A 26119-nucleotide genomic window follows, 5' to 3' on the forward strand; every position below is an offset into this window, starting at 1 on the left:
AAAGTATTCACATCTCTGTTATACACCAGTCTTTAAAGGGGTAGTGAACCATGATATTTTTGGGGGGTGTATGATCATACACAGTCATTTTCTAAGACATCAAATCCCTCCAAATAGAGGAAATAAAAATCCACATCCTCATCCTCTCCTAAAGTGCTTGGTGGCCATTATTGTAGCTACTGTAGTACTGTGAAAAGGAGAGGGAGTGGAGCACTCTACTCTGTGGATGGATGGAAGTGTTGCCAGCCTGTGTGATAGAGGAGTTGAATTGGCTTGATCGTGTGGGTTGCTAGAGTGGAGAACAGCTTGAGTCAAGAGGAACAGGTGGAAAGAGCCGAGGCGACCCGCCCACACAGTGACACATCCAACACAGACACACATTCACACACTAAAGGCGTCAGCATGCTTCAGTTCGCCTGGCGCCGAGCCGGACGAGTGTTCTCGCATACTCCCTTAAAAAGACATTCGCTTGAAAAATGAGAAGAAAAAACAGCAACATTACCGTTTGTCCATTTGAAACGTCGTAGCCAGTATACGCTTCCTCAAAATAGTAAGAACTAATTCAAGATAACCCAAGAAATCTGTCATTCATTTTGACGTTTTTGCAGAGATCTTTAGTCGCGCAATTTTACATCTAACTAAGATGTTTGGTGCAGTATTTCTCAATGAAAGAATTTGCATGAAAACGAGTCGTCTTGTTGAATGACAACAAAGACTTTATTGAAGAAACCCTATTGTTGACCAATCACCGACGAAGGGGCGTAGACTTTGGCTCCGAACTTCAGCCTGCATCCAGAAAATAAATGTGTGCCCGAACAGCCGAAAAAACCCTCACGTCCAAAACTAACAAAAACGTCACAAAATGTCGTCCTAATATATGCACAAACTTCTTCGAACTGTTCCGGCTGGGAAGCATGTGGATGCCTTAACACACACACTCACTGACTCTCACAAAGTCACAATCACACACATGCACTTACACACACAATGGATTGAGGATGAAGAGGAATCAACTTATATAATACTTCTATGTGGGTGGAGGTCCGTCGTAGCGTAGCATGATGTTGAAGGAGCGGGCAAAGTTGTTGGACAGAGAGCAGCTGGAGCCTTCGTCCATCCAGGGCAGGAAGAAGGCGAAGAGGAGTAAGGCCAACAGCAGGAGCCAGAGGGGCAGGGCCACCCGACACACACGGTACAGCAGGCCTGGAGTCTTCCCCTACAGGAAGACAATATAGAGATGTTAATACATACACAGTATATATATATATATATATATATATATATATATATATATATACATACATACATACATACATACACTTTCCGATGCCTGTAATTGAGTAAGGGAAATATAGCCATTTACACAAACACTCACAGACATCAATAGTTGTGAGTATCGTAATTGAACCCATCAAATCCCATTCTCATACTTTCTCTCAAATGCACATACTGTTGTACATTCCTTGTCTAAACCATTAAGTGCACAAGTAAATAACCAGTGATTGAGGATAAACCGTAAACCTTTTACAGGGGCCATGTAATTGTATGGGAACCAGAAATGCCTCAAATTCAACCCCAAATGACATCGAAACTAATACAAAAGTGTGTGTTTCACTCTCAGAGTATTTCTGTCTCCCATCCAACTGAATGCTAATCCAATGCACCAGACTCCCTGTACATCTGCCTCTCAACGTGGAGGAACATTCTGTGCTGCTGAAATTTAAATAAATGCTTCTCATACTTGCTAGATAATGACGCCACATTTGACTGATTCATAATGAAACGAAGGGGTAATCTGGGATTCCAACAACAACAAAATGACTGCTCAGCTACATTTTGTTGGTTGTTAGCTAGGCTTGAGAAATGTAACCACTCAAATTCATAGACAGAGTTATGGACTGACAATCCGTTATAGAACAATTCTAGTTTTATGTCCCAGTTTGATGTACATATCCCAGATTGCCCCTTGAAAAGGGAGTGTTAAACTAAGTCACTTTTAAGATGACTCATACAGTAGGGTCAGTGTTCGCTCGCTAAGTAAACAACAAACAGTAAAGGCTCACAGCCCTTTCAATATAATCAGGGTTGTGATGACACACAGAGCATTAACACACACCACAGAGTGCTCTTCCAAGTGAAGCGAGTAAATCCTCGCCCACTCTGTCCTCTCTGCCCTCCACCTTCATGCTCACTCACTCAGCTCCATCAACCCCCTCTCCCTCCTTCTCTCAAACTACTTTCCAGAGCACCTAGGATCGAGAGAGGAGGAAGAGCAAGAGAAAAGCCTCAACAGACCTGCACCGTTCCTCGTTCTACATCTATATCCAAACTCCCATCACCTCTGTAAGAATATCCTAAGATAAATACACAACGCAGAGGTCAAGAGGGTATTAACGATCAATGGAAATAATTGTTTTTCTGTAACGGGGAACTGAAGATTAATGGGTCAGGGACACAGGAGGGGTTTCAGTCCGGGACTCATAGCTAAATGTGGCAAGTTCATTGGTCCAAATTGTCTATACATTGTGCCTGAAACGGGATACTTGGTATTTGGCTATTGGCCCAATTTTATTGCAAAGAATTCTAATTGGTCAACCACAGGCTAGGCTTGGGTATAAACTACATCATGGCTCTTTATTCAGTGAAGAAAACACTGCAGACAGGGAAGAATCTACCATCTACTTCCCAGCATAAAAACGATGATTTGTTCTCTTTGAATAAATATATTTTCTCCCCCCCCGATTTCCTTTGGGGTCTGTGTTATTGAAGAATAACAACTGCTAACACCTCAGTCCCAGACACTTAAACTAAACAGTTCCAATAGCAATCCATTTGACAGACAGGTGCTAAACGCACTTAAAGAGATGAATCAATCAATCAATCATTGTATACAAGCGCTAAGCTAGTCAAGCACCGTTAAACTCAACCCCCTGCCTGACAGACCTATAGATAGCTGTGTTCAGAGTGACAATTGCTCAGAGCTGTTCTAATGGGAATAGGGGTGATGAAGAGGATTATTTGATCCACTTCAATTATAAAATGAGACTGGTGATGAATTTTTGGGTAATTCATTATCTGGTGTAAGTGAGGATTGTGTGTAGCCAGTGAAGGAGATTGCTGCTGGCCAGGGGGTTTGAGTTTGTTGGGCAGTGGAGAGGTATAATGCAGGCCAGGTGGTGTGTGAACTCTGAGTTTAGTAAATTGGAGGGATCCTCTGCAATCTTTCATGCCACCCTCTACATGTTTGTGTTAAAGTTGACCAGGAAGTTGTTGTTGTTGGGTTTGCCTTTTTCAGTAGATCGGAAGGTTGTAGGCCAGGGGGCGCGATTATGTAAACAACCCTATGTATATACTCCAAAGTAATGACAGGTCAGAAAGGAACTGAAACTAGCTAATGAGACCTGAAGAGTTAGCTATCTCCCTTGATCTCTGCATTGGTGTGTGTATGTGGGACAAAGACATGTGTGTGTGTGTGTGTGTGTGTGTGTGTGAGGTACAGGAGCCATGTCTACAATCATAGGATAGTGTGCATTAAGAATGCTAACAAGCACCTTTAAAACATGACTGAAATAACTGAGGGAAGTAATAACAGTCGTCTATGAGGCGTGAAAACCCACGAGTTTCAGTGTCTTAGCGCAGATGCTGCAGTGCGCTGATGTTTGTCATCGGGGTACTTTAGAATGTACTTTAGTCTTTGCTGTGAGTCACTACCATTTTTTTCCTTTCGTCTGCGTCTGCTGTTTTACTCATATCAACAACCTGGGGGTAAACTCGGTGAGCTACTCTGCTTATTTTTTACCATCCACGCACCTGCTGCGTTCACAGCTCTATGATAGCGACAGAGAGTGCAAGAGAGAGCGACAGAGAGAGATAAGAGACCAGGTGAGGACAGCGTAGAATGAGGTTGCTCCTAGACAAGGATGTGTTATCCATTCCCCCCTTTCTCCAAATGGTTACGGTGATGATTGTAGAAGGGTAGGCTGATCCTAGATCTGTGCCAAAAGGAAACTTCTACCTAGAGCAGAGGGGACTGGGGAGAGGCTGTCCACTTACTTAGCCATCAATAGATGGAGGAGAACAAGGTTGAAACCAAGGCTCCAGGTACAAGTTGCCCTTAAACTGACCTCAGAACTATGCCTGAGTCTTCATCTACCTACGCGAAACATGGTGCAAATCCTCTGGAATTTTGTGTAATATCGAGGGCCCCCACGCTGTGGGGATCGGAGAGGGTGTGGGAGGGAGGCTCCCACCGAGGGAGGGAGAGAGAGAGACCTGAGGAGGGGCGAGGGAGGGAGTGACGGGGCATGACATTTCTTAATCTCTTCTCCACCCAGTCTGGTCTCAAAGACTAGACGTAACTAAGTAAATGTAAATCCGGGACACTCAAATTAGTAAAATATGTTACTTTTGATATGGTTACATAACACAGAAGGTTACTTAAGGTAAAAACGAAAGGAGGGTGGTTGGTCGGGGTGGGCGTATAACGCAAACATCAGGCAACCCAAAGGTTGCGTGTTCGTATATCATCAGGACTACATTACCTTTTTAGCTACTTTGCAACTACTTAGCATGTTAGCTAACCCTTCCACGAACCCTAATCCTAACCTTTCCCCTAACCCTTTAACCTAACTCCTAACCTATCTAATGTTTGCCACCTAGCTAATGTTAGCCACAACAAATTGGAATTCGTAACATATTTTACATTTTGCAAATTCAAAATATGGTAAATTTTTCAAATTCGTAACGTATCATACGAATTGTAATTCATAACATATCATACGAAATGGATGATGGACATCCAAAAATTAAGATATACCATACGAAACATATACTAAATGTAGTGCCCTGAATTTACATACAGAATAATACAGAATGCTCTGAGACCAGGTTGCTCCACCCCACTGGGCTGCCAAATTAACTGGGGTTTGTTGGAGACAGCAGGCTTGACTTGCTGCCAGTCTTGGGTGGTCAGACAAGTGGCCCTAGAGCTGTGTTTTCTAAGCCCAGAGGAGTGGGGAGGCTCAAAGACTCCCCTGAAGTGGGACTTTTACTGCTTTTAAAAACTCTCTGGAGCAGTCCCACTCCCTTGCATGTTTTCTTTCTTAATAGGACAAAGACAGATAGGAGACAGTGTGCTCATTCAAACCTATGTTGTAGCAATATATATATGTGTTCCATAGGCCGCGGCTTAGACCACCCCACCACATGTTTTAACAGTTTGAACTACACTGAATATTAAAAGTGTCATGTTTGACCATGACACAAGCTCTGAGTTGGATTGATAACTGTACCTTAGCTGTCCTGGTGTGTTCCTCCTGTCCAGCAACACTTGCACCCTAATGGAAATAAACCCAGAAAACTATACTGTGAAAAAGAAACACTGTAAAACTATGCTTTATACAGTGCAGTTGAGTCAGACCATTAGCTAACATTGATGATACACTGCTCCCTTGTGGTAGAACAATGTATCATCTCTTCATTATGGGATACTCTTCAACGCGCTCTGCTGGGATGTACATTTTACACAGCACCCTAATTCCCTATATCAGAGGTCACCAACCTTCTCGAAGTCAAGATCACTTTCGAGTCAAAATGCAAACCGTGATCTACCACTCAGATTGTTTAAAAACATGACTTGAAGAATGTAAGCCTAGGCAACATTAACCAATTAAAAAGAGCTATGTCGCAACGAGGTTCGTGCAGTAGGTTATAGGCCAAATACATGGCTATGATTGAATTGCCCTGCCAGTGTTGTTCTTCTCAGACCATTTTGAAATTATATTTAAAAGACGTTGGTATATGAACTAACTGGTAACAGATAATTTGTTGTATTAATTGTGAGGCACAGCTGTGTGAGCATAAAATATACATACTTTATTTTTACTGGACTGATGGCCTGCATCTGATGGTCCATCATTCCAAGGGTTTTCTTTACTTGTACTATTTTCTACATTGTGCACCCCCCCCCCCCCCCCCAATTGTTTTAGGGTACTTTTACCCCTTTATGTGTTTTGGGAGTAGTAATCAGGAGGCGAAGGTCGAGAGCCATGCGTCCTCCGAAATACGACCCCGCCAAGCTTCTTCACACACTGCTTCTTCACACACTGCCCGGTTAACCCGGAAGCCAGCCGACACAGGAAACACCATACAGCTGCCGACCGAAGTCAGCGTGCATGTGCCCACCACAAGGAGCCACTAGAGCTAGCCCAGCCGGCAGAACCCTCCCCTAACCCGGACGACGCTGGGCAAATTGTGCGCCGCCTCATGGGGCTCCGCGATCAAACCCGGATCTGTAGTGACGCAGTGCCTTATACCGCTGCGCCCCTCGGCAGGCCCTATCGTTGTTTTATTAACAGAAATGTTTGGTGATCGACTAGGAATTCCTTGGAGTTGGTGACCACTGCCCTATATAGCGCACTACCTTTGACGAGAACCATATAGATCCTGGTCAAAAATAGTGCACTATAAAAGGGAATAGGGTGCCATTTGGGAGGCACAATACAATGTATACAGCATCTCTCACCTTGACATTCAACAGAGCCTTGAGGTCTCCTACGTCCTTCAGTTTGGACTTGTAGAGCATCCAGCGATAACGTATCTCCTCCATACCCACATCCTCAGCCCAATGGTCAGCCCCGTCCCCGGCTCCGGATGCAGCCGCCCCAGACATCAGCAGTAGCTGGAACTGCTCCTGACCCCAGCCCACACTGGACCGCAAAGTCTGTGGGAGTGAGAGGAGAGAGAGAGGGGGGATGGAAAGAGAGAGGGAGAGAGAGAGAGAGGAGGAGGAGAGAAGAGGCAAGTGAACAACAGGGGGATGGAGAATGAAGACTAAACAGTTACATATGGCTGAGGGGTAAGCAGAGGAATTGTTGCATAAAGTAATAACAATAAGCAGTGTGTGTGTAATGTCTGCACAGGATCTTTGCACAGAAGAATAGCTACAGCAGTAAATCCTGAAGGAATACTACTTAACCCTTTTTCTCTACTGAAACCACAGCAGCACATACATACTGTATATCCCCAAACAAACATCTTCAATCCCCTTTCTGCATTGATTCAATGTCTGATGACATTGAGGCATGCTTTGTGCTGTTATCCTATCCTGACAAAAACATTCCAACCACTAACATGGCCTGCTAGCATCCCAAATGGCACCCTATTTACTATATAGTGCACTATTTTGGGCCAGTGCCCTATATCAAAAGTATATATAGAGAATACACACAGATGTCAAATCAACGTCTATTTCACGTTGGAAATTTCATTGAAATGAAATGACGTAGAAACGCTGATTCAACCAGTGTGTGCCCAGTGGGTAGGGTGGCATTTAGGACACAACCTGTCTGACTGTCAGGCAGCTTGTGGTTGGGATGTAAGTGTACTGGCCGTCAGTTCAGCTGACAAAAGTTATTTTAGTCGTCTAGAGGAACGCTTGAAGGTTTGTGGTGTGTATCTGGGGTGTGTATTTGTTAGGGCCTTGCTGTAAAGGTATGTTTCTACCTAGCCCAGTAATAAACTAAAGGAGCCTAACGCTACTCCTTATAGTCCAAGGACCTTACATGTTCTGTTTAGAGGCAAATTGGCTCGGCAGCCAAAACAGCCAAATCCTCTAAAACGTAAATTGATTCTCAACTGCGGTACGGTTCTAGAAATATAAAGCCTTCTACTTTCATATCATATCACATCAAAATAATTTCACAGACAGACACTTACTGAACACTGTTTTAACCCGTTTTAACACAGTTGCAGCCGACAGTATTCTTCAGTGACAACACGTTTGCGGCGTCTGCCTTCTGTTTACACAGGTGCTCGGAGACGTAGATAGCTAATTAGCAGAGGTATGCCTCGGTCTTCCATCCGTTTTCCGTAAACAAGCGCTGTAACATGGAAATATGGACGTGGGAACCCCAATCAGCCCTATATGGGTGTAGTAATTTTACCTTTGGTTTTTTGAAGAAAAAAATTCTCGCTAATATGAAAGATGCTATGTTTCCAAAAGCGTACAGCAAGCGATCAGGGCTCTTAATAAAACGCCGCTGGCCAGAAGATTATTTTCGACCATCCTAGAGCTTTGTTTGGTGCACTCTGAACATAACATCCTCCAGAAGTCTATATGTATATTACTGAGAAAGTAACTTGTTTTAAGCCAACCCTGATGTCCTAGCCGTGTCTGAATCCTGGCTTAGGAAGGCCACCAAAAATTCTGACATTTCCAACCCCAATTACAACATTTTCCATCAAGACAGAACTGCTAAATGGGGCAGAATTGCAATCTACTGTAGAGATAGCCTGCAGAGTTCTGTCATACCATCCAGGTCTGTGCCCAAACAGTTCAAGCTTCTACTTTTAAAGATGCATCTCTCCAGAAATAAGTCCCTCACTGATGCTGCTTGTTATAGACCCCCCTCAGCTCCCAGCTGTGCCCTGGACACCATAAGTGAATTGATTGCCTGCCCCCCCCCCCCCCCCCCCCCCCCCCCCCCCAGCTATCGTCAGAGTTCGTACTGCTAGGTGACCTAAATTGGGATATGCTTAACACCCCGGCTGTCCTACAATCTAAGCTAGATGCCCTCAATCTCACACAAATTATCAAGTAACAACGCCAAATCCGTAACCATAGGCACCCTCATAGATATCATCCTGACCAACTTGCCGACTAAATATACCTCTGCTGTTTTCAACCAGGATCTTAACGATCACTGCCTCATTGCCTGCGTCCGTTATCGGTCCGCAGTCAAATGACCACCTCTCATCACTGTCAAACGCTCCCTAAAACACTTCTGCAAGCAGGCCTTTCTAATTGACCTGGCCCAGTTATCCTGGAAGGATATTGACCTCATCCCGTCAGTAGAGGATGCCTGGTTGCTACTTAAAAGTGCTTTCCTCACCATCTTAAATAAGCATGCCCCTTTCAGAGTAGAACTAAGAACAGATATAGCCCTTGGTTCACTCCAGACTTGACTGACCTTGACCAGCACAAAAACACCCTGTGGCGTACTGCACTATCTTCGAATAGCCCCCGCGATATGCAACTTTTCAGGGAAGTCAGGAACCAATACACACAGTCAGTTAGGAAAGCAAAGGCTAGCTTTTTCAAACAGAAATTTGCATCCTGCAGCACTAATTCCAAAAAGTTTTGGGGCACTAAAGTCCATGGAGAATATGAGTACCTCCTTCCCACTGCACTGAGGCTAGGAAACGCTGTCACCACTGATGAATCCACGATAATCGAGAATTTCAGTAAGCATTTCTCTACGGCTGGCCATGCTTTCCACCTTTCCACCCCGGCCAACAGCTCTGCACCCCCCGCAGCAACTGGCCCAAGCCCCCCCCGCTTCTCCTTCACACAAATCCAGACAGCTGATGTTCTGAAAGAGCGGCAAAATCTGGATCCCTACAAATCAGCTGGGCTAGACAATCTGGACCCTCTTCCTAAAATTATCCGCCGCCATTGTTGCAACCCCTATTACTATTCTGTTCAACCTCTCTTTCGCATCGTCTGAGATTCCTAAAGATTGGAAAGCGGCCGCGGTCATCCCCCTCTTCAAAGGGGGAGACACTCTAGACCCAAACTATTACAGACCTACATCCATTCTGCCCTGCCTTTCTAAAGTCTTCGAAAGCCAAGTGAACAAACAGATTACCGACCATTTCGAATCCCACCGTACCTTCTCCGCTATGCAATCTGGTTTCCGAGCTGGTCACGGGTGCACCTCAGCCACGCTCAAGGTCCTAAACGATATCATAACCTCCATTGATAAAAGACAGTACTGTGCAGCCGTCTTCATCGACCTGGCCAATGCTTTCGACTCTGTCAATCACCGCATTCTTATCAGCAGACTCAACCGCCTTGGTTTCTCTAATGACTGCCTCACCTGGTTCACCAACTACTTCTCAGACAGAGTTCAGTGTGCCAAATTGGAGGGCCTGTTGTCCAGACCTCTGGCAGTCTATGGGGGTGCCACAGGGTTCAATTCTCGGGCCGACTATTTTCTCTGTATTTATCAATGTTGTCGCTCTTTCTGCGGGTGATTCTTTGATCCACCTCTACGCAGACGACACCATCGTGTATACATCTGGCCCTTCTTTGGACATTGTGTTAACAAACCTCCAAACGAGCTTCAACGCCATACAAGACTCTTTCCGTGGCCTCCAACTGCTCTTAAATGCTAGTAAAGCGAAATGTATGCGCTTCAACCGATCGCTGCCTGCACCCGCCCACCCGACTAGCATCACTACTGAGCACAGTTCTGACTTAGACTATGTGGACAACTATAAACACCTAGGTGTCTGGCTAGACTGTAAACTCTCCTTCCAGACTCACATTAAGCATCTCTAATCCAAAGTTAAATCTAGAATTGGCTTCCTATTTCGCCTCCTTCACTCATGCTGCCAAACACCCTCGTAAAACTGACTATCCTACCAATCCTTGACTTCGGTGATGTCATCTATAAAATAGCCTCCAACACTCTCCTCAGCAAACTGGATGTAGTCTATCACAGTGCCATCCATTTTGTCACCAAAGCCCCATATACTACCCACCACTGCGACCTGTATGCTCTCGTTGGCTGGTCAAATATTCGTCGCCAAACCCACTGGCTCCAGGTCATCTATAAATCTTTGCTAGGTAAGCTCGGCCTTATCTCAGCTCACTGGTCACCATAGCAACACCCACCCATAGCACGTGCTCCAGCAGGTATATTTCATTGGTCATCCCCGAAGCCAACACCTCGTTTGGCCACCTTTCCTTCCAGTTCTCTGCTGCCAATGACTGGAACGAATTGCAACCCCCCCCCCCCCCAAAAAAAATCAGTTGGAGACTTATTTCTCCCTCACTAACTTTAAGCGTTAGCTGTCAGAGCAGCTTACCGATCGCTGCAGCTGTACACAGCCCATCTGTAAATAGCCCATCCAACCAACAACCTACCTCATCCCCATATTTGTTTTTCTGCTCTTTTGCACACCAGTATTTCTACTTGCACATCCTCATCTGCACATATATCACTCCAGTGTAAATTGCTAAATTGTAATTACTTTGCCACTATTGGCCTGTTTATTGTCTTACCACATTTGCACACACTGTATACAGATTTTCTATTGTGTTATTGACTGTACGTTTGTTTATCCCAGGTGTAACTCTGTTGTTGTTTGTTGCACTGCTTTGCTTTATCTTGGCCAGGTCGCAGTTGTAAATGAGAACTTGTTCTCAACTGGCCTACCTGGTTAAATAAAGTTGAATACATAAAAATACAAATAAAAAGTCTAACCATAAGATGGCCACAGCACTTGAGTACCTCATTATTTCTGTGTGAATATAAACAGGAGTGGAATACTGTATATTTCTGAGAGAATTCATTAGCACCAACCTTGAGTGTGTTCTGCCTGATCTTGAGTTCTCTGGTGCTCAGCGGTCCCTTGGTGTTGAGAATCCCTGAAAGAGTATCGTTTTCCTTCTGTAGCCAGGCCTCAAACATCCTCCTCCTGTCCTCGTACTCCGCTGCACTCAGAGCTGACCCTGGACCTGCCTGAAGGACCACAACAACTTACTTTAGGTGATATTTCACAAAAGAGAATCAGTTCGCAAATTTTCTAAATATTCTGGTTTATAACGGCAGTGTAATATCGGTTAATGAGAATATTGAGTGATGAGTCAATTACTTTTAAGAAAAGGTTGGCGACATCCACTCAGCCTATTGAGTCCACTGGTCCCACTCAGACAGAACTAACATATTTTTCCATCCTGCGACTAGTGATGTCCAGCCACCCGACAACATCCCCTCCTCCAGACCATCTCTGGAGACCTTCTCCCATTCCTCACTTCCCTCATCAACTCATCCCTGAACACTGGCTGCGTCCCCTGCAACTTCAAGATGGCCAGAGCCGCTCCTCTCCCCAAGAAACCAACACTCGACCCCTCTGATGTCAAAAACTACAGACAGATATCCCTTCTTTATTTTCTTCCCAAAACACTTGAGCATGCTGTCACTGACCAACTTGTTATCTCTCTCAGAACGATCTTCATCCTAACCAGTCTGGCTTCAAAATGGGTCACTCAACTGAGACTGCTCTCCTCTGTGTCACAGAGGCTCTCTGCTCTGCCAAAGCTGACTCTCTCTCCTCTGTTCTCATCGTCCTAGATCTATCCGCTGCCTTCGACACCGTGAAACATCAAATCCTCCTCTCCAACTTCTCAGGGCTGTGCGTGCGTCTCAGGCTCTGCACACTCCTGGATTGCATTCAACCTGGCAGGTCGCTCCTGTCAGGTGGCATGGAGAGGACCATGGTGCGTGCCTACAGAGCAGCAAGGGGAACTGCCCCTCCCTACCTTCAGGCTATGCTCAAACCTTACATCTCAACCCGAGCACTCCAGTCTGCCACCTCCGGTCTGTTGGCCGTCCCACCCCTACGAGAGGTCAGCTCTTGCCTAGCCCAGTCAAAGCTCTTCTCTGTCTTGGTCCCCCAAAAGTGGAACCAGCTTCCCTCTGATGCTAGGACAGCAGAGTCCCTTCCCATATTCCGAAAACGTCAGAAACGTACATCTTCAAAGAGTATCTTAAATAAGAAATCCCCCCCCGCCCAAAAAATAAACCTTTCATTTGTATTTTCCTAATAGCACTGACTTTGCTGATAACTTCTGTATTGAGGAACAATTTGCTAATATGACTGTGATATGTGGTCGTCTCACCTAGCCATCTTAAGATGAATGCACTAACTAAGTCACTCTGGATAACAGCGTCTGCTAAATGACTCAAATGTCAAATGTTGTTATAAACCAGGGTGTTCAAGCCCTGAATGCTGATTGGCTTAAAGCTGTGTTATATCAGACCGTATACACGGGTATGACAACCCCAAAAATATTTTTACTGTTCTAATTAAGTTGGTAACCAGTTTATAATAGCAAAAAGGAACCTTGGGGGTTTGTGGTACTGTATATGGCCAATATACAACGACTAACGGCTGCATCCTGTATCCGCGTTGCGTCATCCATAAGAACAGCCCTTAGCCGTGGTATATTGGCCATATACCACACCCCCTCATGCCTTATTGCTTAATTATACCATGCCCATTTGAAGTTGATATTCTTTTATTAACTAGAAAATAATGAGTATGTGATTCTGAGATAAAAGAATCATTGGAGATAGTAAACCGTACCGTGGTTTGTTGACTTGAGCTCTGTAGCCCTCCAGAAGTTTCTCTAGCAAAGCCTTGCTCCATGACTGGATCCTCCATCTTCGTCTTGATCAGGGTGAAGGACCCTCTGTGTCGCAGGTATCCCCCTCCACTTCCACTCTGGTCTCCCATTTCACTTGTTCCCTCTCCATAGCTGCTTCTGCTGCCCTGACTATGACCTAGCCCTAACCCCACATCTACCTCCATGACTACAGGGTCAGCCACACCTCTGGACCTCTGCTCATCCACCCACTCCTCTGTCCGCCCGCTACTGCTGGACCCAGACGCCCCGACTACCACCACTCCGCTACTCCTAGAGCCTGATCCCTCCATCACACCACTGCCTGTAAAACCAGAACCCCCCACCACTCCGCTACTCCTGGACCCAGAGCCCCCCACCACTCCACACTGGGGGCTTCTGCCTCCTGTGTGGCCTGAGGAGTTTATCCCTGTGGTTCCCCCTCTGGTCTCCCGCTCTCCTCCCTGACCATACCCCCCTCTCCAGGCAATGGAGTCCACCTCCTCAACACCAAAGCTGTGCTCACCGCCACCCTTCTCCCTGCAATTGCCACTGCTTTCAACCCCACTGCCCTGTCCCGGTCTCTGACTGCTTCCTTGGCTTAACGCCATTGGACCCAGTTGTTGACCCAGAGTCTGTTGACCACTGCCCTGTCTCTCCCCATGTTCAGAGAGATCCATATCCTCCACACTGCCCTCGAACCTTCCCTCGACCCACACACCCTCTTCTGCTCTAAAACTTGCCCCTTCGCTTTGCTCCATCCTTGCCCCTGACCCTGTTCTTCCCCCTCTCCCAGACCCTGATCCATAGCTCTGAGAGACCCAGACACCATGGTCCTCTCCTGGGGATCCCTCTGGAGCACCCTCCCTCCTGCTGCTGGAGCCTCTTCCTTTGATCAGGTCTCCTCCCTCCCCATGAAAGAGCTCCCTAGCTGGGCCTGTCAACTCCCCAGCCTGACCTCTCACCCTCTGGATGTCTAAGTCATGGTCCTCAGAGGAGCTGTGTCCATTCAGTAGCCTGGGAATGGAACAGCAGAAAGTCAGTAACTGAAGGAATCTCTTAGGATTGGTGTGTAATTGGCCGCATTAAATACTTTTCACCTAGATGCAGGGACAGCATATGCAACATATTGACTTCTTTTTAGAAGGCTATGGTTGGTAAAGGTTTTGGAGATAGATGTGCACAAGCCATATGAGGTTGTCGAGAACCTCCACTGAAACACACTAAACTAGAGATGAAGTTGCATTAGTAGTAATGGTACCCATAGAGACACTATCATTCACAAGAGTGGAAGATTCAATACATGTGCATAGCTCTAGAACGTGATGATAATAGCAGCCATCTTTGTCAAGCATAGTTGTTGATTCCAAAGTTCTATATCTAATTCTAAGAGTTTTCCATCAAGCCCGCTATAGCGTAATGTACCTGAAGAGGTTGAGGCTGAGGTCATGCAGGGCCATCCAGGACTCTCTCAGGCGCTTCATGTCCCTGAGGATGTGCACTCGTCCCTCCTCAGAGGTCCTCTTCAGCACCCCCTGGCCCTGCACCTCTGTCTGGTGCAGCTGCAGCTCCTTCTCTGGGAACTCACCTAGTGCCCTCTACAGAACCGGAGTAGGAATAACACAGGATGGGACGGGACGTATTAACTACATGCAAGTTCAGCACTGGATAGTCACAGTTTATTTCCCATAACTCTTTGTCAGTAGAGAACATTTTATTTTAAAAAATTTAACAGGATATTCTCTCCATAGTAGTCCAGTGCCTAGTCATGTTTGTCTATCTTCATCAAAACCGCCATAATCAGAGTGCCACATAACAGATGTGTGTTACGTCAGTACCTCAGCTTCATGCTGTCTGTTGTCCACGCTCCACTCCCCAGCAGAACTGCGGTAGGACTCCAGCTTCTGCCTCATAATCATCAGCCACTTCTCTACATTCAGCAGGCTCTCGTGGAAACTCTCGTGCTCCCTGATGCTCTCCTCACTCTCGTTCCCCTTCACCTGACACACACACACACACACACACACACACACACACACACACACACGTTAATATCAAAGACATACACTCAGTGCCGGATTATTAGGTACACCCATCTAGTACCGGGGTGGACCCCCCCCCCTTTGCCTCCAGCACAGCCTGAATTCTTTGGGGCATTCTACAAGGTGTCAGAAATATTCTACAGGGATGTTGGTCCATGCTGACGCGATGGCATCACACAGTTGCTGCAGATTGGACGGCGGTACATTCATGCTGCGAACAGCCTGTTCCATCTCATCCCAAAGATGCTCTATTCAGTTGAGGTCTGGGGACTGACCAGGCCACTCAAGTAAACTGAAGTCGCTGTCAATGTTCCAGGCAATGCTTTCCACTCCTCATTTCTCTAGTATTGGTGATCACGTGCCCACTGGAGCCGCTTCTTCTTGTTTTTAGCTGACAAGAGTGGAACACAAGTGTGTTCGTCTGCTGCAATAGCCCATCCATGACATGGATTGACGAGTTGTGCCTTCCGAGATGCTGTTCTGCGCCGTAATTTGTCTGTTTGTGGCCTGCTGTTAGCTTGCACGATTCTTGCCATTCTCCTTCGACCTCTCTCATTAACGAGCTGTTTGCACCCACAGGACTGCCGCTGACTGGATGTTTTTTTGTTTGTCGCACCATTCTCAGTAAACCCTGAACACTGTCATGCGTGAAAAGCCCAGGAGGTCGGCCGTTTCTGAGATAATGGATGCGGCGTGCCTGACATTGACGATCGTACCACACCCAAAGTCTCTTAGGTCACTCATTTTGCCCATTCTAACGTTCAATCGAACAGTAACTGAATGCCTCGAAGCCTGACTGCTTTATATAGCAAGCCACATGACTCACTGTCTGAAGGTGAGTGTATAACAAAACTCACACAGCCAAGTGTACACAACACATTAAGCAAATGCAATCACAAGCTAAAACATTACTTCACAAATATGCAGATTGATAAATAGGAAATGTTATTAATTTCAAAAGCAATGTTTTGCCACTAAAGTATCATCTTTTTCAAAACTACCGCTTAGTCAAATCCTTTCATTCTTACCCGGACTGCCTTGTATAGGTTCCTCCAGTCCCCATACAGCCTCTCAGACCGGGTCTGGTTAGTGGAGCTGGATGACACCAGAGTCTCCAGAGCTGTGATGTGGGCCTCACAGTCCTCCAAGTCCTTCTTGATCCCCTGAGAGACACAAAGCAACTTTATGAACGCTTTATACATGCTTATATGTTCTAAATGAGTCTCATAGGACCCCCTGGACACAGGCTCAATCTCAATTAATCTTTCCTCAATTCCTTGCATCATATCTCCTTGCCAACCATATTGGAGGAGGTGGTCCCTCCACTCGAACCTTCTCCAATGCCTTTGAGAAGGAGGTGAGGAGAGAGGATGCGAGGAAAGTATCATTGAGAATGAGCCACAGGTTAAGAATGCAGTAAGTGACCCACCCGTAGCTGGTCTGACTGGCTCTTCTTGGCCAGAATGTCTGGTTGGAGGATGTCTGCTGAGATCAGTCTGTCTCTCAGGAGGGTCAGCTTGCTCCTGATTGACTCGTAGGCGTCGCCAAAGTCCTTCGTCCTCGAGATCAAACCCTAAGGACATACTTAAGCAATAAGGCACGGGGGGTGTGGTATATGGCCAATATACCACGGTTAAGGGCTGTTCTTCTGTACGACGCAACGCGGAGTGCCTGGATACACCCCTTGGCCGTGGTATATTGGCCATATACCACAAACCCCCGAGGTGTCTTGTTGCTATTATAAACTGTTTACCAACGTAATTAAAGCAGTAAAAATACATGTTTTTCTCATACCCGTGGTATACGGTCTGATATACCACACCTATCAGCCAATCAACATGCAGGGCTCGAACCACCCAGTTTATAACATAAATTACGTTCCATCCCAAATGGCACCCCATTCCCTAATAATGCCCTACATATGACCAGAGCCCAATGACACACACGAACGCACTCACACACCTGCAGTCTTCCCTTCCTCTGCAGAAGCTGGCTGTGCAGTAGCTCTCGGTTCCTCACGGCGGCGTTGAGCTCCGTCAGTAGACTCTCTGCTCTGTCAGAACCAAACACTGACGCCAGCAGATCTCTCTTCACCTGCAGCAGACTCAACCGCTCTTGCAGCTGCAGACTTTGCATCATCAAACTCTGTAGGGGGATAGAAAGAAATAGAGGAAACAAAGACAACAACAAAAATGAGAAAATAAATTCAAGAGGGCACGCCACAGATGAAAGGTATGTGTAGTAGAAATATGTGCAGTAGAAATATGTGCCTCAGGGCATCTAGATCACACATTCCTCTGTGTCAACGTAAAGCAAGCATGATCCTCAGATGTCTCTTTTTCATAGATCAGGAGATGATTGAACTCCCTGACCTGTGCTTTCAGTATTCCCATGTCTGGAGGGGATGAGGTTATATTAGGGAAAGCCACTTTATGCTGTCCACTGTGGAGGATAGATTCAATTTAATGATGGAGAAGGCTCAAATGGCAGTCTCTTCCATATATAGTGCACTACTTTTGACACCCTATTCCATATATAGTTCACTACTGTTGACCACAGCCCTATGGGCCCTGATCAAAAGTAGTGCACTAAATAGGGAATAGGGTGCCATTTCGGACACGGCCCAAGCCAATCTCTGTCAAGTACTGTCTGTATGTAGGGCTGAATGAATTTCCATAGCTGACCTAATTAAGGTACCATGACTACGGTATATCATTATTACAGTGTTCTCCAGGCCTTGAGTGCCACAGTGACTACAAGTTTGGTTTCTCAGCCATCAAAGGGTTACCTTACGAATACAATCCTGGTTTAGCTGCTTGATTGATGGGATTGAACGTCACCCTTTCTCGATGCATTTTACAGTGTTGTATTAGCTGCATTGTATGTTTTTCTGTATCATGTCCTGCTACATCCCTTTTAAGCACATGACCAAAAACATTTCCCATGGTGGAATAATAGTTGATCAAAATCAGTAGCAGCCTACAGTGCAGTGTTTATACCTCGATGTTCTGCACTAGCAAGGCGATGTGGGAGAACTCAGAGACCTCTGCTGAGGCCTCCAGCACCTGAGAGACCATCTGGCTCCACTGAGAGAAGCCATGCAGAGGGTCCTGCAGCACCAGTCTCAGCCCGGTCTCTGACTCCACACACAGCTTCATTGCGAGACACTTCACACTATAGGCAGACAGGGGAGAGGAGATGGGCTTCAAACAGGCTAGATATCGTGCATTGCATGCAAAGACAAAATGTACTGTATATATTTAAACACAGTAAAAAGTCAGAGGAAAAATGCAGCTTATACCTGTTACACTAAGACCAAGTAATTACTGTATGTTTCAAGAAATTATTATGTTATAGAACAGCATAGACATCCTGTCTTTCCCTGTAGAGAGAGCAAAGACTGTTTGCATCAATTATCATACAACATCAAAAGCAAATCAGTAAGGGAAAGTGGAATAAATTGAGCCATGTTTTTACATTCTCCACTCTTCTGGGATGGCTTTCCACTAGATGTTGAAACATTGCTGCGGGGACTTGCTTCCATTCAGCCACAAGCGCATTAGTGAGATCGGGCACTGATGTTGGGCAATTAGTCGGTGTCCCAATTCATCCCAAAGACGTTCGATGGGATTGAGGTCAGTGCTCTGTGCAGGCCAGTCAAGTTCTTCCACACCAATCTCGACAAACCATTTCTGCATGGACCTCGCTTTGTGCAAGGGGGCATTATCATGCTGAAACAGGAAAGGGCCTTCCCCAAAACTGTTGCCACAAAGTTGGAAGCACAGAATTCTCTAGAAACTCAGTGTATTCTGTAGCGTTAAGATGTCCCTTCACTGGAACTGAGGGGCCATGCCCAAACCATGAAAAACAGCCCAAGACCATTATTCCTCCTCCACCAAACTTTACAGTTGGCACTATGCATTCAGCAGGTAGTGTTTACTGGCATATGGCAAACCCAGATTTGTCCGTCGGACTACCAGATTGTGAAGCGTGATTCATCACTCCAGAGAGCACGTTTCCACTGCTCCAGAGTCCAATGCCACCGAGCTTTACACCACTCTAGCCGATGCTTGGCATTGTGTATGGTGATCTTAGGCTTGTGTATGGCTGCTCGGCCATGGACACTAATTTCATGAAGCTCTCGACAAACAGTTGTGTTGACGTTGCTTCCAGAGGCAGTTTGGAAGTCGGTAGTGAGTGTTGCAACAGAGGACAGATTATTACCCGCAACGTGCTTCAGCACTCGGTGGTCCTGTTCTGTGAGCTTGTGTAGCCTACTACTTCGCGGCTGAGCCGTTGCTGCTCCTAGACATTTCCACTTCACAATAACAGCACTTACAGTTGACCCGGGCAGCTCTAGCAGGGCAGGAATTTGACTAACTGCTTATTGGAAAGGTGGCATCCTATGTCTGTGCTACACTGAATGTCACTGAGCTCTTCTACTGCCAATGTGTGTCTACGAAGATTGCATGGCTGTGTGCTCGATTTTATACACCTGTCAGCAACGGGTATGGCTGAAATAGTGGAATCCACTAATTTGAAGGGGTGTCCAGATACTTTTGTATTTAGAGTACCATCAAAAGTGTGGACACACCTACTCATTCAAGGGTTTTTCTTTATTTTTATTATTTTCTACATTGTGTAATAATAGTGAAAACATCAAAATTATGAAATAACAGATCATGTAGTAACCAAAAAAAAGTGTTCAACAAATCAAAATATATTTTATATTTGAGATTCCTCAAAGTAGCCACCCTTTGCCTTGATGATAGCTTTGCACATTCTTGGCAGTCTCTCAACCAGCTTCATGAGGAAGTCACCTGGAATGCATTTCAATGAACAGGTGTGCCTTGTTAAAAGTTCATTTGTGGAATTTCTTTCCTTAATGCGTTTGAGCATATCGGCTGTGTTGTGACAAGGTAGGGGTGATATACAGAAGATCGCCCTATTCGGTAAAAGTCCAAGTCCATATTATGGCAAGAACAGCTCAAATAAGCAAAGAGAAACGACAGTCCCTCATTTACTTTAAGACATGAAGGTCAGTCAATTCAGAAAATGTCAAGAACTTTGAACGCTCGTTCAAGTGCAGTCGCAAAAACCATCAAGCGCTTCGATGAAACTGGCTCTCATGAGGACCGCCAAAGGAAAGGAAGACCCAGAGTTACCTCTGCTGCAGAGGAAAAGTTAGAGTTAACTTCACCTCAGATTGCAGCCCAAATAAATGCTTCATAGAGTTCAGGTAACAGACACATCTCAACATCAACTGTTCAGAGGAGACTGCGTGAATCAGGACTTCATGGTTGAATTGCTGCAAAGAAACCACTACTAAAGGACACCAATAAGGAGAAGAGACTTGCTTGGGCAAAGAAACACGAGCAATGGACATTAGACCGGTGGAAATCTGTACTTTGGTATGATGAAACAGAATCCAAATGTGAGATTTTTGGTTCCAAGCGCCGTGTCTTTGTGAGACGCAGAATATGTGAACGGATGATCTCCGCATGTGTGGTTCCCACTGTGAAGCATGGAGGATGTGGTGTGATGGTGCTTTGCTGGTGACACTGTCAGTGATTTTTTATTATTCAAGGCACACTTAACCAGGTTGTGTAAGGGCTATTTGACCAAGAAGGAGAGTGATGAGTGCTGCATCACATGACCTGGCCTCCACAATCCCCCGATCTCAACCAAATTGAGATGGTTTGGGATGAGTTGGACCGCAGAGTAAAGGAAAAGCAGCCAACAAGTGCTCAGCATATGTGGGAACTCCTTCAAGACTGTTGGAAAAGCATCCCAGGTGAAGCTGGTTGAGAAAATGCCAAGAGTGTGCAAAGCTGTCATCAAGGCAAAGTGTGGCTACTTTGAAGAATCTGAAATATATATTTTTTTATATTTGTTTCACACTGTTTTGGTTACTATATGATTCCATATGTGTTATTTCATAGTTTTGATGTCTTCACTATTATTCTATAATGTAGAAAATAGTAAACAAAGAAAAACCCTTGAATGAGTAGGTGTGTCTAAACTTTTGACTGGTACTGTATATATAGTGTATCTGGTCCATTATTTGCTACCTAGACTTGAAGCAAATCTGCTGAACCATCCCTGTAAAGGTGAATCTCAATAGTCTAAAATTGGAAAAGTACTCGCAGAGCTTATTTTTTTTAAAATATTCTCATAAATCTTAAAAAGCATCTTCCTCTCCATCGTCACTCTTCTTCTACACTGTGATGTGCTCGGAGTGTCCACTCACCTCTGGTGCTCCTTCACCACAGCCAGGACGTCGTCAGAGAGATGCCGGGAATCTTGGGAAAAGCGGAATAGTTCTTTAAGCTGGGCCTTGAGGTTCTCCACCTGGGATTCCTCTGCTGACAGAGTATTCCGGACATTCTGAGAGGGGAATACCAAAAGGGAAAATAAGAACAATTGTTTAAAAACCTATCACAGAGACCAGCCTGGGCACCTGGCAACTCGCTCTCTACACACAAAACAACAACCAAACGTGATAAACACTAACTTAATTTCCTCCTTAGTGCCAGAGTTAAACTGTTATACAAGATCTTTCTCCCATAGAAGAGAAAATGTTTAAACTTGACATAATTCACGTTAATGTCAAACAATTTTAAACCACTATTGCAATCCTCGTTGACAAGGGTGAAATTCACCTCAGTGGAATGAAAGCAGCAGGCACAAAGTGGCCTCTGATGCTGTAATTGGTTAAGTGGATTTTTCTAGACCAGGGGTTTCTCAACTTTTCTAGGATGAGAGCTACTTTTACAAATTGAAACATTGCGAGCTACTCATTTTAAAATTTAAAAAATAATCTCTTCTCCGCTACTCTTCCATGGGTCCTTGGTGTACAATACATTTTGTCAATACACCTGGTAAAATAATGGTTAATCAACAACTCTAAGGGGGTTTTATTTTTCCTGGTTTTTGAGTTTTTTTATCCTCAATATTACAATTATTCATAGAGAATCAATGAAACTGGATGTCCATGTCAATGCTTAAATCACATCAGAAGACCATTTTTGAAGTCTAGAGAAATATTTTGGTCTGGCGATGTTCCTGCGGTTAGGCCTACACCCTTAGAAAATACAGGATGTGTTATTGAACAACCCAATTTTGCTGAAGCACATCATGGCAGAGTTTTCAAAACAACCCCCACCCAATTGATACAAATAATCTTGATATTGTTCTGTCAGGTAAAACTACTTTGCGGTTAACATTATAAGGTTTTGGGGGAAAGTCTGTCTACCCACAAGATGGTTATCATTAGCATCGCTTAAATGGCTACATACAGAGTGATAGACAAATGTGCACACCAAACAGACAGATGGGCAATATTTCTGGAAATTAATTGGCAGATATTGTGTTACATTTGGCTTTTTAAGGCAATAGTGGCTAACCAGGGGTGGGATAATGTCAATGTGGCTTTGATATTATGAGAGAGTATTATGAGCGATATTATGAGAGAGTATTATGAGCGATGGAACACGTGAAAAAAAGAAATTCTGAATTTATTGGCAAACTACTCATAGGTGGGCCACGAGCTACTGGTAGCTCACGATTTACCTGTTGGAGACCCCTGGGTCCAGATTCACAAAACACTTCTTACGCAAAAAATGAAGATGCTTCTTAAGAAGAAAAAAAACTTCATAAGGTAAGTGCAATTCCTCTACAATATCTTAAGATGTAATGATTTTCTTACAAACTTCTGAAATACCTTCTTATTAAAGATGTGTGTTGCTAGGAAACCATTTTAGCTAACTATCTAGCTAGCAATGGCAATCATAGCATATTTCTTACTGAGATTACTGTTCTAAAACATGTTCTTGGGTATAAAATAATTAAATAATAACCTCAAGATTGAGAGTGAATTAAACATTGAATTGCTTTCATGAGCTTTTTCCTCTCACTGCCCTGAGGGTTTAGCTAACTTGGAATTAAAACATTTCCAATAACTTTATTTTCTAAATCTATTTTCTTCTTAACTTTTTTTGCTAAATGAGAAACATACTGTAAGAAATAGAATAGCGCAATACATTTTCCAATAACCTTTTTGAGAAACAGCAACTTTCCCTACATAGTGCACTACTTTTCACCAGAACCCTATGATCTGATCTGAAAACACAGGACAGGTAACAGCAATGTATTGAAAGCCTATGTAGGCCTTTCCTTGCACCTGTCCAATTCATTGACATCAGTGAATTGAAGGAGATTAGAAGAGGAATGAAGCCACTTCAGACAATCAATACAAATAAATCCATAAACTGTGGGAACCTGCCCCACAACAGGTACGTTTTGACTGTGAGGATACAATACCATCCCACAACCATTATCTTCTATGTCATCTCCACCACACCTCTCCCAGGCATGTAGCCAGAGGGCCAATTCCTGCAAGGTAATAGTTAGAGCAACTGCCCGTGCCGTGTCAGACCCTTATTGTAGCTAGAAACTAAAGCTGTAAGCCTTGGGTTGAGGAGCGAAATTGACAGAGACACTGAAAGAGAAAAAGAAAGAAAAGAACAAGTAAGGGGAAGGAGATAAGAGTGGAAGAGAGAAAGGGTAAAAAAGAGGGAAGACTGGAGAGAGAGAGGTAGACAACAAGGAAATTAGAATTAGGAAGAGAGCTAGCGAGAGAGAGAAAATGAGAACGAGAGAGAGACAGAGAGTGTGTATAAAGCCCACCGTGTACTTCCTCCACTGCCCAACCATCTGTTCCTCGGTCCTGTCTCCCTCCCTGGCTGTCTCCAGGTCTCTGGTCAGTCTGTGAAGCAGGGCCTGGAGCTGCGCGATGTCCTCCCCCAGGCGCTGGCAGCGGCTCTGGTACTGGCTCTGAGAGTCTCGGCTGCTCCTCAGGCCCTCCCCAGCCTCACACAGGCTCTGTCGGAGCCTCTGCCAGGCCAGACGAAGCTCCTCCACCTCCTCCTCCACCACCTCCACCCCCCCGGGCGACGTGTTGGCCCGCACCGCCCCCGCCATGCCCTCGATGTGCTGCAGCGTTTGCTCCTCACTGGCCACACTGTCGTCCAGGGTCTGACAGAGGGGAGAGGAGAGTTATGCTGCGTCACGATTCTCCACCCTTCAAACTTAATTCAAAGTGCACTTAAAATAACAACAAACTTTACAGTAAAACAATGTTTTATTTTTGTTTTGTTTTTTACGGCAAAAAGAAAATGTGACTAGAGTGAACGCTCATCTGTCCCTCCCAGGAGTCGTATATCTAGGGGGTACTACTCTCACCTGTAGGGCTTGGAGATTGTTCTCGGCTGTGTCCTCTGTCTCTGTAAGTGTGTTCAGCTCCTTAGCCTTGGACACCAGCCAGGCCTGGAACTTTAGGACGAAGCTCTGGTAAATCTGGTGCTCTTCAGCTATCTTCTGCAGCACGGACAGCCTCTCCTGTTGAAGGGGAAATCCCCCACTTTTTAACGCTCATATTCATCATCTCCAGCAGCATACCAGGGCCTACATACAGTAAGTGAAAATGACATGTTCCTACATTCTGTAGTTTAAAAGATAAGATGAAAACATTGCAAGAAAACTTTTAGAAAAAGCAACAGCAAATGGTCTATAATAACAGAGCTACAGACAGTGATAATAATAAAATGAAAGAAAACCGTATCAATATGCAGTAGACACAGAACACGCATATTGCTTTGAATAAAGGAAACCCCATTGGTGTACTTGGTGAATGGTAGAATAGAATCGTATTCAGTGAGGGCCCATTAGCTTACAGTGCCTTCAGAAAGTATTCACACCCCTTGACTTTTTCCACATTTTGTTGTGTTACTGAATTTAAAATGGATTACATTTAGATTTTATGTCACTGGCTTACACACAATAACCTATGATGTTAATGTGGAATTATGTTTGACATTTTTACAAATTCATTAAAAATAAAAAGCTAAAAATGTCTGAAGTCAATAAGTATTCAACCCTTTTGTTATGGCAAGCCTAAATAAGTTCAGGAGTAAAAATGTGCTTAACAATTCACATAATAAGTTGCATGGACTCACTCTGTGGGCGATAAGTGTTTAACATGATTTTTGAATTATAAAAAAAGAGGTGTTTAACCTTTATTTAAGTCAGTTAAGAACAAACTCTTATAGACAATGACGGCCTACCCAGACCGAACAAACCCGGACGATGCTGGGCCAATTGTGCACCGCACTATGGGACTCCCAGTCACGGCCGGTTGTGATACAGCCTGGAATCAAACCAGGGTCTGTAATGACACCTCTAGCACTGAGATGCAGTGCCTTAGACCGCTGCGCCACGTGGGATATCTGTACCCCACACAAAGATAATTGTAAGGTCCCTCAGTCGAGCAATGAATTTCAAACACAGACTCAACCTCAAAGACCAGGGAGGTTTTCCAATGCCTCACAAAGAGAGGGCGCCGATTGGTAGATGTGTAAAAAAAAAAAAAAAAATGCACATTGAATATCCCTTTGAGCGTGGTGAAGTTCTTCATTACACTGTGGATGGTGTATTAATACACCCAGTCACTACAAACATACAGGCATCCTTCCTAACTCAGTCACCGGAGCGGAAGGAGACTGTTCAGGGATTAAAACAGTTAAGAGTTTAATAGCTGTGATAAGAGAAAACTGAGGATGGATCAACAAAATTGTAGTTACTTCACAATACTAACCTAATTGACAGAGTGAAAAGAAGGAAGCCTGTACAGATAAAACTATTCCAAAACATGCAACAAGTGCCAACACATTACAACATTACCACGCTCTATATTTTCAAGCACAGTAGTGGTGGCTGCATCATGTTATGGGTATATTTGTAATCATTAAGGATTGGTTAGTTTTTCAGGATAAAAAAAAAAAAAGACGCAAAGCGGGTAAGCACAGGCAAAATCCTAGAGGAAAAT

General features: G+C 44.7%; 1 protein-coding gene across 3 annotated transcripts in view; it reads right to left on the reverse strand.

The window, feature by feature from the left end:
• Positions 1-667: 667 nt before the first annotated feature.
• syne3 (spectrin repeat containing, nuclear envelope family member 3) overlaps positions 668-26119 on the reverse strand; it is a 41130-nt gene continuing 15678 nt past the window's right edge. For 2 of the 3 annotated variants that reach the window (XM_039009818.1, XM_039009816.1), the window contains 14 exons: positions 24478-24633; positions 23923-24270; positions 21485-21621; positions 18234-18408; positions 17197-17379; positions 16664-16807; positions 16263-16397; positions 15031-15192; positions 14618-14790; positions 13156-14209; positions 11370-11528; positions 6524-6721; positions 5292-5336; positions 668-1216 (listed from right to left, as the gene is read on the reverse strand). In XM_039009818.1, the coding sequence (XP_038865746.1) occupies positions 1028-1216; positions 5292-5336; positions 6524-6721; positions 11370-11528; positions 13156-14209; positions 14618-14790; positions 15031-15192; positions 16263-16397; positions 16664-16807; positions 17197-17379; positions 18234-18408; positions 21485-21621; positions 23923-24270; positions 24478-24633 (3258 nt within the window). In that variant the 3' untranslated portion in view covers positions 668-1027. The remainder of the gene's footprint in view (positions 1217-5291; positions 5337-6523; positions 6722-11369; positions 11529-13155; positions 14210-14617; positions 14791-15030; positions 15193-16262; positions 16398-16663; positions 16808-17196; positions 17380-18233; positions 18409-21484; positions 21622-23922; positions 24271-24477; positions 24634-26119) is intronic. The other variant, XM_039009817.1, reaches the window with a different exon arrangement.

This window comes from Salvelinus namaycush, chromosome 15 (assembly GCF_016432855.1).
Source record: "Salvelinus namaycush isolate Seneca chromosome 15, SaNama_1.0, whole genome shotgun sequence".
NCBI classification, from domain to species: Eukaryota; Metazoa; Chordata; class Actinopteri; order Salmoniformes; family Salmonidae; genus Salvelinus; species Salvelinus namaycush.